Genomic DNA, 14,495 nt, shown 5'->3' with positions numbered 1-14,495 from the left:
CAGGCCTTTTTGGGTTGGAGGGTATTTTGTCCTGTAGTTCATAACATGTAATTGGAGAATCCAGTTGGTTCTGGTAGTCTTTAATAGTTGATTCTAAGATTTGTATTTGTTCATGTATATGTGTTTGATGTTTGCTCTTTGTTATAGAGCCAAAAAGAGAAGTGGTTTATCCATACATCTCTGTTTTAGACAGATAACTCTTTGTTTAGAGTTTTCCCCAGAGGTGGTTAGATTATATGGATTCTTCAATTACATTGAGCTGATTTCTGACGTGCTGTTCCTTCTTTTTCCATAGTATATTTCTGTATTGTTTTAGTGATTCAGTTTTTCTGGGTCTCTGTTTTTGGTTGGATAGGTTTCTCAATTTCTTTCTTAGGATTTTGCATTCTTCATCAAACCATTCGTCATTGTTGTTAATTTTCTTAGGATGTCTGCTTGACATTTTTAGATTTGATAGGGAAGCTGAGAGGTCAAACATACTGTTTAGATTTTCTACTGCCAAGTCTACACCTTCACTATTACAGTGAAACATTTTGTCCAGGAAATTGTCTAGAAGGGATTGAATTTGTTGTTGCCTAACTTTCCTTCCATCTATAGCATTTCTTAATATTATTCAGTTCCTTTGGCTTTGATGCCTCATGATTGAGCAAAGCTCTGTTCAAGTAGAGTATGATTTTGCTCTGACCTGAGAGCGTTCAGTCAGAGACTCTGGGCTGAGGTCAATGATAAAGTAGTCTACAGTACTACTGCCAAGAGGTGAGCTATATGTGTACCTACCATAGGAGTCCCTTCGAAGCCTACCTTTGACTATGTACATACCCAGAGTCTGACAGAGCTGCAGGAGTTGTGACCCATTTTTGTTGTTGTGTCCAGGGGGGCATATGAGGGAGGTGTTTGTCCCCGTGTGTTGAGTATGTCAGGCTCTTGTCCAGTTCTGGTATTTAGGTCGCCACAGACTAGTACCTGGGCCTGAAAATGATTTATCTCCCCCTCTAGGATGGAGAAGCTGTTGTCGTTAAAGTATGGGGATTCTATTGGGGGGATATAGGTAGCACACAAGAAGATTTTTCTCTGTTGAGATAATTTCCTTATTCATTTCTAGCCAGATGTAAAATACCATGTTTCTTGTAGGATGACAATGTCTGTATTTCCATTTTTTTTTGAGGAAGTCTGGGTTCCTGCTCTTTAGGCCAAAAGCAGATGACCTCAGACCTTGTATATTCCAGGATGAGATAGTAAAAGCTTTGTGTTCCACAGTTTCTAGTGTTGTTTTTGTGTGGTTTCGGCTCGGACCATTACAGTAGGTGTGAGCAGAGCATGCTGAGCATCTGATATATATCTCTTAGGTCGCAGGATGGGGCTTGGGCGGGTGTATTTGTGGGGGTTGAGCCTGTTGCTCTGCTCAAGTGCAGCTTTATTACAGTAGACTAAAAACAGTTGCATGCATTCGTGAATTGCAATGTGTTTATTGTCTAGGCTAATTATCCAAAGCTCCCTTTGTTATTAATGTCTCCTATGCTGTGTGATGGCATGAACAAATGACTGATTGATTAATACAGTAGCCTATATATTGAAATATAAGAGTAATAAGTAAGTTACGGTATTTCGTCTAAACAGGACGTGCTCTTAGGCCTACAGCTCGATGGTGGTTATACAAGGCTACTATACAAAGCCTACTATTGATAATGACATTACATATTATTGTACCCTGGAGGGTTTTTATCTAGGCTAAGATATTTCAACAAGTCCAGGCGATAACAGAGCTACAGTGATAACTCGAGCTTGGTTCCCAAGTTTCTAAACCATACCAAACCATCTTCGGTATAGTGTCGCCTAAATATTTGAATTGAGGAAATGTGATAGTCATTTGAATATTTTAGCAATTCCCAGTACACGTCCTAAATGCCCCCAGCCTTCAGATGTGAGCTAAACAGTGCATTTGCACTTGAGAGGAGTTTTAAGGCTATGGATGTGAAAGTGAACTTTCATCATTTCCAAATGTTTAAGTCAGTTGTATGCTGACTTGCGATCTATTAACCGCATAATCATTAGGATATTAAATAGGCGCTACAGGCGCTATATCTTTTTTATTGATGCATTATTCAATTCATACGCACAAAAAATATATTAACAAAAGCATTCACTGAGAAAGTTGATACATGTGGGCCCTTCATATATAGGCTATGCAGAGCAACTTTGTTCAATTGATCAAATCAGTTATTGTAGACCAAAGAAAAAGACAGATGTGGTGTTTTGTGCTTGTGTACATAATTACATTACCCGACCACCCCCAGTAAAACTAATCCCATATGAATAGGGTTTAAGGCAAGGGCTGTTTCCTCGTCTCTGACGCTGATGCCTCTGCCATTGTCCTCAATCCAAATATGCTGGTTCATTTTGCTATTATGCACATAGCAACATAGGGATCGGCGCCAATTCTACGGCGCACTGAAGACTATGTTTCATAACCACGGACAACGACCATATCCAACGTGGCAGAAAGCTCATGTTATAAAAAATAATATTATTCGGTTTATTAGTGTTACAACATTATTTATAATATAACCATACACGTTTAAGAAGTGATGGACTGTGCCTTCCCTGTGGCCTCCGCGATGGAGTAGTCCACTGAGACATGCGCGAATCAGACAGATGTCTTGACTAAAGAAATCTCGGTCGACCAAACAGCCTGTCGACCAAACAACTAAATGGGGCCAGCCCTATGATTTTCACATGGGGATTATTTTTTTATTTTTTTACATATGAAACGGCAAATGTGATTTTCAACATGAATCTATTCAACACAGTTCCCTCGTAACGAGGTTTTCGCAGTAGGCTATAGGCCCAAAAGCTTATCACTGCATATGGGCTTTGCTTGAATTGCCCTGCCAATGCATTGTTGTTCTTCTCAGATCATTTAAAAAATATACAGTACCAGTCAAAAAGTTTGAACTTTTACATTGTAGAACAATAGCGAAGACATCAAAACTATGAAATAACACGTATGGAATCATGTAGTAACCAAAAAAAGTGTTAAAACAAATCAAAATATATTTTATATTCTTCAAAAAAGCCACTGGTCTAATGTCCATTGCTCATGTTTCTTGGCCCAAGCAAGTCTATTCTTCTTATTGGTGCCCTTTAGTAATGGTTTCTTTGCAGCATTTTGACTATTAAGGCCTGATTCACAGTCTCCTCTGAACAGTTGATGTTGAGATGTGTCTGTTACATGAACTCAGTGAATAATTTATTTGGGCTGCAATCTGAGGTGTAGGTAACTCTAATTAATTTATCCTCTGCAGCAGAGGTAACTCTGGGTCTTCTTTTCCTGTGGCGGTCCTCATGAGAGACTGTTTCATCATAGCGCCTCAATGTTTTTGCAACTGCACTTGAAGAAACGTTAATAGTTTTTGGAATTTTCCAGATTTGACTGACCTTCATGTCTTAAAGTAATGATGGACGGTCATTTCTCTTTGCTTATTTGAGCTATTCTTTTACCATTTAGGGCTATCTACAACACAACTGATTGTCTCAAATGCATTAAGAAGGAAAGAAATTCCACAAATATTTTTTTTTAACAAGGCACACCTTTTAATTGAAATGCATTCCAGGTGCATTCCATCTCATGAAGCTGGTTTCCTTGATTGACTAATATACACTACATGACCAAAAGTTGGCGGTCAGCACTCGGCTGTCCCGTTCTGTGAGCTTGTGTGGCCCACCACTTCGCGGCTGAGCTGCTGTTGCGCCTATACGTTTTTCCACTTCACAATAACAGCACTTACAGTTGACCGGGACAGCTCAAGCAGGGTAGACATTTGACTAACTGCCTTGTTGGAAAGGTGGCATCCTATGACGGTGCCACGTTGAAAGTCACTGAGCTCTTCAGTAAGGCTATTCTACTGCCACTGTTTGTCTATGAAGATTGCATGGCTGTGTGCTCGATTTTATAGGCCTGTCAGCAACAGTTGTGGCTGAAATAGCCACAACCGGTGTCCACATACTTTTGAATATATAGTGTATGTGTAGATATACTGTGTAGATATACTGTGCAGATATACTGTGCAGATATACTGTGCATGCGGACTGTACTGTATTCTTCCATGTCCTCCGAAGCCAGATGTGCACATTACACTGACATTACATACTGGCACAGAAGATGGCGTCATACTGTAAGTCTTTCGATTTCTGACCCAACTTTGCTTCTTTTGGCGTTTATCTTTACTTTTTTGGATGAAATGTACCCGCTATCAGTTCTTATGATCGACAAGAACTTTTGAACATCAGATCGGCATTTACTAACCTCAATTCCGGCTTCAACTTCAACTCATCTGCCCTGGGCTGTTAGTGTAATTCCGACACGATTTATGGGCTACCCAAGGCGAAACAGATTGCAGGAGAGAGGGAGTCCTGGCAAGATTTAGGCGCAGGGATAACCGGCCACCTCTTCCCTCCATTTTATTGGCCAGACACGATGGATGACCTCCAAATCGTGAATTTGATATCAACAGGACTCTCAAACTGCAATATTCTCTACTTTTCTGAAACATGGCTTTCGGAAAAGATACCCCCCATGGCTATCCAACTCAATGGATTCTCCATTCACCGAGCGGACAGGACATTGAATATAGGGAAATCCTAGAGGGGGAGGGTAGGACTCTTCATCAACAGCAAATGGTGTGCTGACTCTAGCCCAGTGGAAGCCTTTGATGCGTAGTTCACCCATCTTAGAAGACTTTTAACAATCAGGTATTCTATCACCTGAGAGAGTTGTCAACTGTTATCATGACTGCTGTATATATATTCCACCTCAGGACAAGAACAAGCTGCCACTTAAACTGGACAAGACTATAAACAAGCAGAAAACCATGAACCTGGAAGCTGCTTTTTCTAAATAAATACCCAACTTACATCAACACGTCTCCTTTGCCACTTGGGCTGATAAAGTCCTAGACCACGGTTACTCTACTCACAAGCAAGGCCCTCCCTCATCCCCCGTTCGGCAATCAGATCACAACTCTATACTCCTGCCTACAAGCAGAAGCTCAAACAGGAAGTACCCGTGACGTGCTCCATAGATAAATGGTCCTCTGAACAGAGGTTATGCTACAGGACTGCTTTGCTAGCGCTGACTGTACCCGGACTCTGCAGATAGCCACAACAACTAACCACCTCCGCCACCGGCTTCATTTAGGAAATGCATCACCAATGTTGTGCCCGCAGTGGTCGCTGCTTCCCCAATCAAAAGCCCTAGATTAACACCAAGGTTGCAGCGAACCCAGAGACTATGGCTGAGGACAAGAAATCCTGCTACGACCTCCGCAGAACCATCAAACAAGCAACAGGACAAAATAAAAACAAGGTGGAATCCTATTAGACATGTTCCAACACCCACCGCATGTGGCAGGGGCTCCAGTCGTGGCCAAAAGTTTTGAGAATGACACAAATATTAATTTCCACAAAGTTTGCGGCTTCATTGTCTTTAGATATTTTTGTCAGATGTTACTATGGAATACTGAAGTATAATTACAAGCATTTTATAAGTGTCAAAGGCTTTTATTGACAATTACATGAAGTTGATGCAAAGAGTCAATATTTGCAGTGTTGACCCTTCTTTTTCAAGACCTCTGCAATCTGCCCTGGCATGCTGTCAATTAACTTCTGGGCCACCGGACTGATGGCAGCCCATTCTTGCATAATCAATGCTTGGAGTTGGTCAGAACTTGTGGGTTTTTGTTTGTCCACCCGCCTCTTGATCACAAGTTCTCTATTGCATTAAGGTCTGGAGAGTTTCCTGGCCATGGACCCATAATATCGATGTTTTGTTCCCCGAGCCACTTAGTTAACACTTTTGCTTTATGGCAAGGTGCTCCATCATGCTGAAAAAGGCATTGTTTGTCACCAAACTGTTCCTGGATGGTTGGGAGAAGTTGCTCTTGGAGGATGTGTTGGTACCATTCTGTATTCATGGCTGTGTTCTTAGGCAAAATTGTGAGTGAGCCCACTCCCTTGGCTGAGAAGCAACCCAACACATGAATGGTCTCAGGATGCTTTACTGTTGGCATGACACAGGAGTGATGGTAGTGCTCACCTTGTCTTCTCCGGACAAGCTTTTTTCCGGATGCCCCAAACAATCGGAAAGGGGATTCATCAGAAAAAATGACTTTACCCCAGTCCCCAGCAGTCCAATCCCTGTACCTTTTGCAGAATATCAGTCTATCCCTGATGTTTTTCCTAGAGAGAAGTGGCTTCTTTGCTGCCCTTCTTGACACCAGGCCATCCTCCAAAAGTCTTTGCCTCACTGTGCGTGAAGATGCACTCACACCTGCCTGCTGCCATTCCTGAGCAAGCTCTGTACTGGTGGTGCCCCGATCCTGCAGCTGAATCAACTTTAGGAGACGGTCCTGGCGCTTAGTGGACTTTCTTGGTTGCCCTGAAGCCTTCTTCACAACAATTGAACCGCTCTCCTTGAAGTTCTTGATGATCCGATAAATGGTTGATTTAGGTGCAATCTCACTGGCAGCAATATCCTTGCCTGTGAAGCCCTTTTTGTGCAAAGCAATGATGACGGCACGTGTTTCCTTGCAGGTAACCATGATTGACAGAGGAAGAACAATGATTCCATGCACCACCCTCCTTTTGAAGCTTCCAGTCTGTTATTTGAACTCAATCAGCATGACAGGGTGATCTCCAGCTTTGTCCTCATCAACACTCACACCTGTGTTAATGAGAGAATCACTGACATGATGTCAGCTGGTCCTTTTGTGGCAGGGTTGAAATGCAGTGGAAATGTTTTTGGGGGATACAGTTCATTTGCATGGCATAGAGGGACTTTGCAATTAATTGCAATTCATCTGATCACTCTTCATAACATTCTGGAGTATATGCAAATTGCCATCATCCAAACTGAGGCAGCAGGCTTTGTGAAAATTAATATTTGTGTCATTCTCAAAACTTTTGGCCATGACTGTAGCCCCTGCCACATGCGGTGGGTGTTGGAACATGTCTAATAGGATTCCACCTTGTTTTTATTTTGTCCTGTTGCCTCTTTACCAGACGAACACAATGCATTTTATACATACTTCGACCAAAACACCAAGCCGTGCATGAGGGCCCCCGCCCACCCAGAGTACTAGGTGATCTCGATCACCGAGATCGCAGGCCGGACAGTATTGCCGGATGTGTTCTCAGAGCATGCACAGAACAGCTGGCAGGCATATTTATGGTCATGTTCAACCTCTCCTTGTCCCAGTCTGTAACCCCCACATCTCAAGCTGACCACCAATACTCCTGTTCTTAAGAACTCTAAGGCTACCTGCCACAAAGACGACCCCCCTCATCACAATCACCACCTGCAATAACATCTGCTAAAGACTTGTATGTAACCAATACAATTTGATTTAAGTACTTTTAAAGGCTGGTTATGGCACGCATCAACTCCATCATCCCAGACACCCCTAACCCACTCCAATTTGCATAAAGCCCCAACAATCTCAACTGCACTCCACACTGCCCTCACCCACCTAGATAAGAGGAATACGTGAGAATGCTGTTCATTGACTACAGCGTTCAACACCATAGTCCCCTTCAAGCTCATCACCAAGCATGGGACCCTAGGACTGAACACCTCCCTCTGCAACTGGATCCTGGACTTTCTGACGGGCCGACCCCAGGTGGTGAGGGTAGGCAACATCACCTCCGCCATGCTGACCCACAACAGTTGTGGGTGAACACAGAGTAGAGGAGGGGGTGTGTGCTTACTCCCCTCCTGTACACCATGTTCACCCACAACTGCGTGGTCCTGCACAACTCCAAGACCATCATCAAGTTGGTTGACGACATGATGGGGTTAGGCCTAAACACCGACGAAAATGGGAAGGCCAACAGGGAGGAGGTCAGTGGGCTGGCAGTGTGGTGCCAGAACAACCTCTCCCTCAATGACAGTAAGACTAAAGTTGATCGTGGACTACAGAAAACAGGGGGCGAGTACGCTCCTATCCACATCAACAGGGCACTAGTGGAGCAGGTTGAGAGCTTCAAGTTCCTCTGTGTCCACGCATACAGTCAAGAAGATGGAACGACTGTGCCACCTCCCCCTCAGGAGGTTGAAAAGGTTTGGCGTGGGCCCTCAAATCCTTAAAGAGTTATACAGCTGCCAAACTGAGAGCATCTTGACTGGCTGCATCACTGCTTGTTATGGCAACTGCACCACCCTCGATCGCATGGTGCTATATAGGGTGGTGCAGAACACCCAGTACATCACTCAGGGGCCGAGCTCCCTGAGATTCAGGACCTCTATATCAGGCGGTGTGTGAAAGAGAGGCCCGGAAAACAGACTCCAGATACCCAAGCCATAGACTGTTCACTCTGCTTCAGCACAGCAATCGGTACCAGAGCAACAAGTCTGACCTCAGCAGGCTCCTGACCAGCTTCTATCTCCAAGCCATAAGACTGCTAAATAGCTAACAAATGGCTACACAGACTTTCTGCATTGACCCTTTTATTTTATTTTTTATTTTTGCACTGACTCTATGCACACTCACACACACACTTCATTTGCTCACACACACACATACACACGTGCACATTACACACACAAACAATCATCAAATACGCCGTTGCTACTCTGTTTATCATATATCCTGATGCCTAGTCACCTGACACACTATACATATCTACCCCTACAACTCCAGTATCCAGTACATTGTATGGTATTGGCACTGACTCTGGAACTGAGCCTGTATATAGCTTACTCACTTTCTCCTGTTCTTATTATTTCTATTTCTCGTGTGTTTTTGTTCTAATTTATAGTACTAGTGATATTGATTATTTCTTTGTTGGGAAAGAGCTTGCAAGACAGGCATTTCACTGTACTTGTGCACGTGACAATACAACTTGAAACTACACTCTTAGAAAACAGGGTTCCAAAAAGGGTTATTCGGCTGTCCCCATAGGAGAACCCTTTTTGGTTCCATGTAGAACAATCTGTGGAAAGGTTCTACCTAGAAGCTAAAGAGTACTTCAAAGGGTTCCCCTATGGGGACAGACAAATAACATTTTTTTTAAGAGAGTGGTGTCCTCCCCAGGCCCAAACTCACCCGGAAGTAATCGCTGCACGCCGCCAGCACTGCTTTATGGGCGTGGAACTTCTGGTCGCCGGCGACCAGGGTGACATCACAGAGTAGGCCATCCTTCCTCTGCTGGTTGAGGGCGGAGAGGACGGAGTCCTGGTGAGACTTGGACTGGCATAGCCTCTGGTCTGTTACCAGCTCCTGCCCACTGGGAGGGAGGGACAGAGGGAAGAAAGGAGCGGGAGAGAGAGTGAGGGAAAGGGAGAGATATCAGTCAAAGCTGTGGGAATATCTCTGTCTCTCGTCTCTCTGCTCATCTCACTTTAGTCATTTAGCAGATGCTCTTATCCAGAGTGACTTACAGGAGCAATTAGGGTTAAGTGCCTTGCTCAAGGGAACATGGACATATTTTTCACATATTCAAGTGAGGGATTCAAACCAGCAACCTTTCGTTACTGGCCCAACACTCTTAATCGCTAGGCTACCTGCCGCATTTCCTTGTTTGTGTCTCTTGTTCTCCTAGCTGTCCATTTCATATGTTTGTTTATTAGTCAACTAGCTGTCAGTCCTTTTTTCTGCCTGTCTGCAGTTTGGTCTGTCACTACAAATAACTAAATACTACTGAAGGTATGCGAACACAAGTCTGGTGTGTGTGTGTGTGTGTGTGTGTGTGTGTGTTATCAGGGTTTGTGGTGAAGCACTGGAGCCCCCTGCTGGCCACCTCTAAGCCCCAGCATCTGTAGTTCAAGATTGTCAACGGGCTGCTCCTCCCTAACTCTCTGTCCAGACTGGACAAGGCCCCGAGGAACAGCCTGCCCTTCTACCTACAGTGTGTGTGGCCTGACAGAGTAATAGCCCAGGAATGAGGAACAGGTAGAGGCAGTCACGATTCTAATCTGACAGAGAAGTGTGTGTGTGTGTGCGGGGGGGTTGACTGCTGTTACCACACCTGCCAATATGCTACCCCACTGAAGCTTAGACCAGCCATGCCAAACTAAGGTTGGTCAGTGGTTAGTTAACTGTAGTATATGGGGTGAGCTAACACTGCAGATGGCATTGCAAACTCTCAAAGAGTAAAATGAGTCTCACACCCGATTGCAAAATGCTGGAAACAGTTCTAGAGCTGTGTGTGTGTGTGTGTGTGTGTGTGTGTGTGTGTGTGTGTGTGTGTGTGTGTGTGTGTGTGTGTGTGTGTGTGTGTGTGTGTGTGTGTGTGTGTGTGTGTGTGTGTGTATGTTTCACTTGTGGTCATGTGTGTGTACAGATTCACCAGCTTACAGACTTACCTGACACAAGGTTCAGATGGCATGCTCCCGGAAAAGGAGAGAAGAGGTGGAACAGTATTCTGTGATTCCAGAGGGCTGCAGTTACTTCCTGCATTAGCCTGGAAAGAGAAACAGAGAAGGCACATTTCAATCAACTAACTGCTAACCCCTAATACAAAGCAGACTGAAAGTCCACCTGAAACTGAGAGGCACTTCAGCTTAATGAATAGAATGACGAAGACACTTCGTGAATTAGCCATCGGCCAAGAAACACCACAACCTGGGCTTCCAACTGACACTCTGTGGCTAAGAATAGAATATGTTTCTAAACACTTCTACGTTAATGTGGATGCTACCACGATTACGGATAGTCCTGAATGAATCGTAAATAAGGATGAGTGAGAAAGTTAGACGCACAAATATCAATGGTGAGAGGTTAAGAGTGCCATTGGATAATTTTTGTATTTATTATGGATCCCCAGCTACTCTTCCTGGGGTCCAGCAAAATTAAGGCAGTTTATACAATTTTAAAACATTTTAAAAATTTTAAAACATTACAATATATTCACAGATTTTACAACACATTTTACAACACACTGTGTGTCCTCAGGCCCCTACTCCATCCACATATCTACAGTACTAAATCCATGTGTATGTATAGTGCGTATGTTATCGTGTGTGTGTGTGTGTGTGTGTGTGTGTGTGTGTGTGTGTGTGTGTCTGTGCCAATATGTGTTGTTTCACAGTCCCCGCTGTTCCATAAGGAGTTTTTTAAATCTGTTTTTTACTAAATTTTACTGCTTGCATCAGTTACTTGATATGGAATAGAGTTCCATGTAGTACTGCGTGACTCCCATAGTCTGTCCTGGACTTGGGGACTGTGAAGAGACCTCTTGTGGCATGTCTTGTGGGGTATGCATGGGTGTCCGAGCTGTGTGCCAGTATAATATTTGTGCTGACCAACTTTCTCATTATTCACTTCAATTCTATTCATTCAGCATTACCTGTAATAATGGTAGCGTCCACATTCATGTAGAAGGGTTTACAAACATATTCTATTCTTATTTACAATAAAACTGATTCCAAAAATCACACAATATATAATTTACCATTCATTTCCATTGGGTACAAAATTATCTAAAACACAACCAAAACAAACAGAAAATGTATCCAACAAATGTGTGGTCACAAGCTTGATGTAGTCAATGTGTGCTAAGAATATGGGACCAAATGCTTTACTTTTTACTACTTTAATACACATAAGTGAATTTGTCCCAATACTTTTGGTCCCCTAAAATGGGGGGACTATAATTTCTAGACGTTTCACACGAAATGGATGAAAATACCCTCAAATTAAAGTTGACAGTCTGCACTTTAACTTAGTCATTGTTTGATTTCAAGTATAGAGCCAAAGGATTTTTAAAAATGATTTACTGTCCCAATAAAGCCACTGCAGGGCCTGCCGGGGCTAATTTAGATTAAAAATATATAAAACAATGTTTTTAGAAGCCTATTCGCCAAATGCGATGTGATGCACTTGATTCAGTTTCCCTGCATCCCTGGGAGGTGAAGTGTTCCCATTTTGAACCATTTTCTTTGTCTGAAGATACAAACTCTTTAAATCTCTTTTAAATCATTTCATCTCCCCAGAGAACTAAATCAGGTGCACCTGTAGGCATATCGCTGGCCAATCAGATAAACACTTAGATCAGCTTAGATCACCGTGTCTATAGCAGCTACCACAAGCCCACAGCACATTTTATTGGAAATATAATTTGTAAGTCGCTCTGGATAAGAGCGTCTGCTAAATGACTTAAATGTAAATGTAAATATAACTTTCCCCTGAGGTTCTCTGCCCATGCACCATAGTTAGGCCATTGATCATTTAATTGATATCACACAATACATTGTAGGCACACTTGATCTCCTGCGCCCAGCAGAGAATTGCACTTGTCTTGCATTTTGACTAAGAAAGTGATCTTAACTAAGAAAAGGTTGCTGGCCACTGTTGTAGTCTATACAGTATGACCTATTATATGTATTAATTAGCGGTTCATTTGATGTTGTTTAATGTGCAGCATGAAACCTAACGCAAACCTGATCTACTTTGATTGGCCTCCGTGACAGTGATTAAATGGTTACGTTTGTGGCCGTCTAGCCTGCTATCTCCTGGTCGCCGAGTCAGTGATCTGATAGGTTGCCAAGTCATATCAGGGCATTATGTTCGAGTCTCAGTCTCATTAATTAAACTAGGCCTATGGTTTATTATGTGTCTAGTTGCATGTTTAGATTAGTTTAGTAAGATTCCCATGAGCTACTACTGCACATGCAGCAGCTACTCTTCCTAGGGTCCACATAAAACATACAAATACATGACAGACTATAGAGCAGTAATGGACAAGAACAAAAGAGATAAACGTTTAAATTTAAAAAAAGAGAGTTACAAGAAAGTCACCAAGAGGCAACAAAAATACAATGTACACACTACTCATATACACTGAGTGTACAAAACATTATGAACACCTGCTCTTACCATGACTTAGACTGACCAGGTGAATCCAGGTGAAAGCTATGAGCCCTTATTAATGTCCCTTGTTAAATACACTTCAATCAGTGTAGGTGAAGGGGAGAAGACAGGGTAAAGAAGGATTTTTAAGCCTTGAGACAATTGAGACATGGATTGTGTGTGTGCCATTCAGAGGGTGAATGGGTAAGACAAAAGATTTAACTGCCTTTAAACAGGGTATGGTAGAAGATGCCAGGCACACCGGTTTGATTGTGTCAAGAACTTCAACGCTGCTAGGTTTTTCATGCTCAACAGTTTCCTGTGTGTATCAAGAATGATTCACGACCCAAAGGACATCCAGCCAACTTGGCACAACTGTAGGAAGCATTGGAGTCAACATGGGCCAGTATCGCATTCCCTGTGGAATGGTTTCGACACCTTGTTGAGTACATGCTCCGAAGAATGTAGGCTGTTCTGAGGGAAAAACTCAAAATTAGGAAGGTGTCTTAATATTTTGTCCACTCAGTGTATACACATATTCTTATATGCAGTACAGTTAAATTAGATCTTTAGAAAAAGGCACTGTGACACATGTTTTTATCAGTTTCTTTAAGCTAAACTTGCTTTTTGCCCAAGTAACCTCTTGTGGCAGAGCATTCCACGATGATATGGCTCAATACATAACTAAGCGATGCATTACATCAGTTTTTGGTTTGGAGACCGTGAAGAAACCTGTAGTGGTGTGTCTGGTGGGGTATGTACAGTGCCTTCGGAAAGTATTCAGACCCCTAGACTTTTTCCACATTTTGTTACATTTACAGCCCTTTTCTAAAATAGATTAATTAAGAATCATCAGCATTCTACACACAATACCCCATAATGACAAAGCAAACTTTTTTTTTTATGTTTCCAAATTTATAAAAAATAAAAAACAGAAATACCTTATTTACAAAAAGTATTCAGACACTTTCCTATGAGTCTCGAAATTGAGCTCAGGTGCATCCTGTTTCCATTGATCATCCTTGAGATGTTTCTACAACTTGGAGTCCATCTGTCTCTTATAAATAAATAAATATATATAAATATATATATATATATATATAAATAAATAAATGTTAATATATATAAATATATACTGCTCAAAAAAATAAAAGGGAACACTTAAACAACACAATGTAACTCCAAGTCAATCACACTTCTGTGAAATCAAACTATCCACTTAGGAAGCAACACTGATTGACAATAAATTTCACATGCTGTCGTGCAAATGGAATAGACAACAGGTGGAAATTATAGGCAATTAGCAAGACACCCCCAATAAAGGAGTGGTTCTGTAGGTGGTGACCACAGACCACTTCTCAGTTCCTATGCTTAATGGCTGATGTTTTGGTCACTTTTGAATGCTGGCGGTGCTTTCACTCTAGTGGTAGCATGAGACGGAGTCTACAACCCACACAAGTGGCTGAGGCAGTGCAGCTCATCCAGGATGAAACATCAATGCGAGCTGTGGCAAGAAGGTTTGCTGTGTCTGTCAGCGTAGTGTCCAGAGCATGGAGGCGCTACCAGGAGACAGGCCAGTACATCAGGAGACGTGGAGGAGGCCATAGGAGGGCAACAACCCAGCAGCAGGACCACTACCTCCGCCTTTGTGCA

General features: G+C 42.6%; 1 protein-coding gene across 1 annotated transcript in view; it reads right to left on the bottom strand.

Moving 5' to 3' along the window:
* klhl32 (kelch-like family member 32) overlaps positions 1–14,495 on the bottom strand; it is a 44,306-nt gene that overhangs the window by 13,604 nt on the left and 16,207 nt on the right. Inside the window, exons 2-3 of the mRNA XM_064945280.1 lie at positions 10,358–10,455; positions 9,099–9,279 (exon numbers count right to left, since the gene is read on the bottom strand). Coding sequence (XP_064801352.1) covers positions 9,099–9,279; positions 10,358–10,380 — 204 coding nt within the window. The 5' untranslated portion in view covers positions 10,381–10,455. The remainder of the gene's footprint in view (positions 1–9,098; positions 9,280–10,357; positions 10,456–14,495) is intronic.

Source organism: Oncorhynchus masou, chromosome 29 (assembly GCF_036934945.1).
Source record: "Oncorhynchus masou masou isolate Uvic2021 chromosome 29, UVic_Omas_1.1, whole genome shotgun sequence".
Classification (NCBI taxonomy): domain Eukaryota; kingdom Metazoa; phylum Chordata; class Actinopteri; order Salmoniformes; family Salmonidae; genus Oncorhynchus; species Oncorhynchus masou.
The sequence above is the reverse complement of the archived record's forward strand: the minus strand, read 5'-3'. Positions and strand labels throughout refer to the sequence as shown.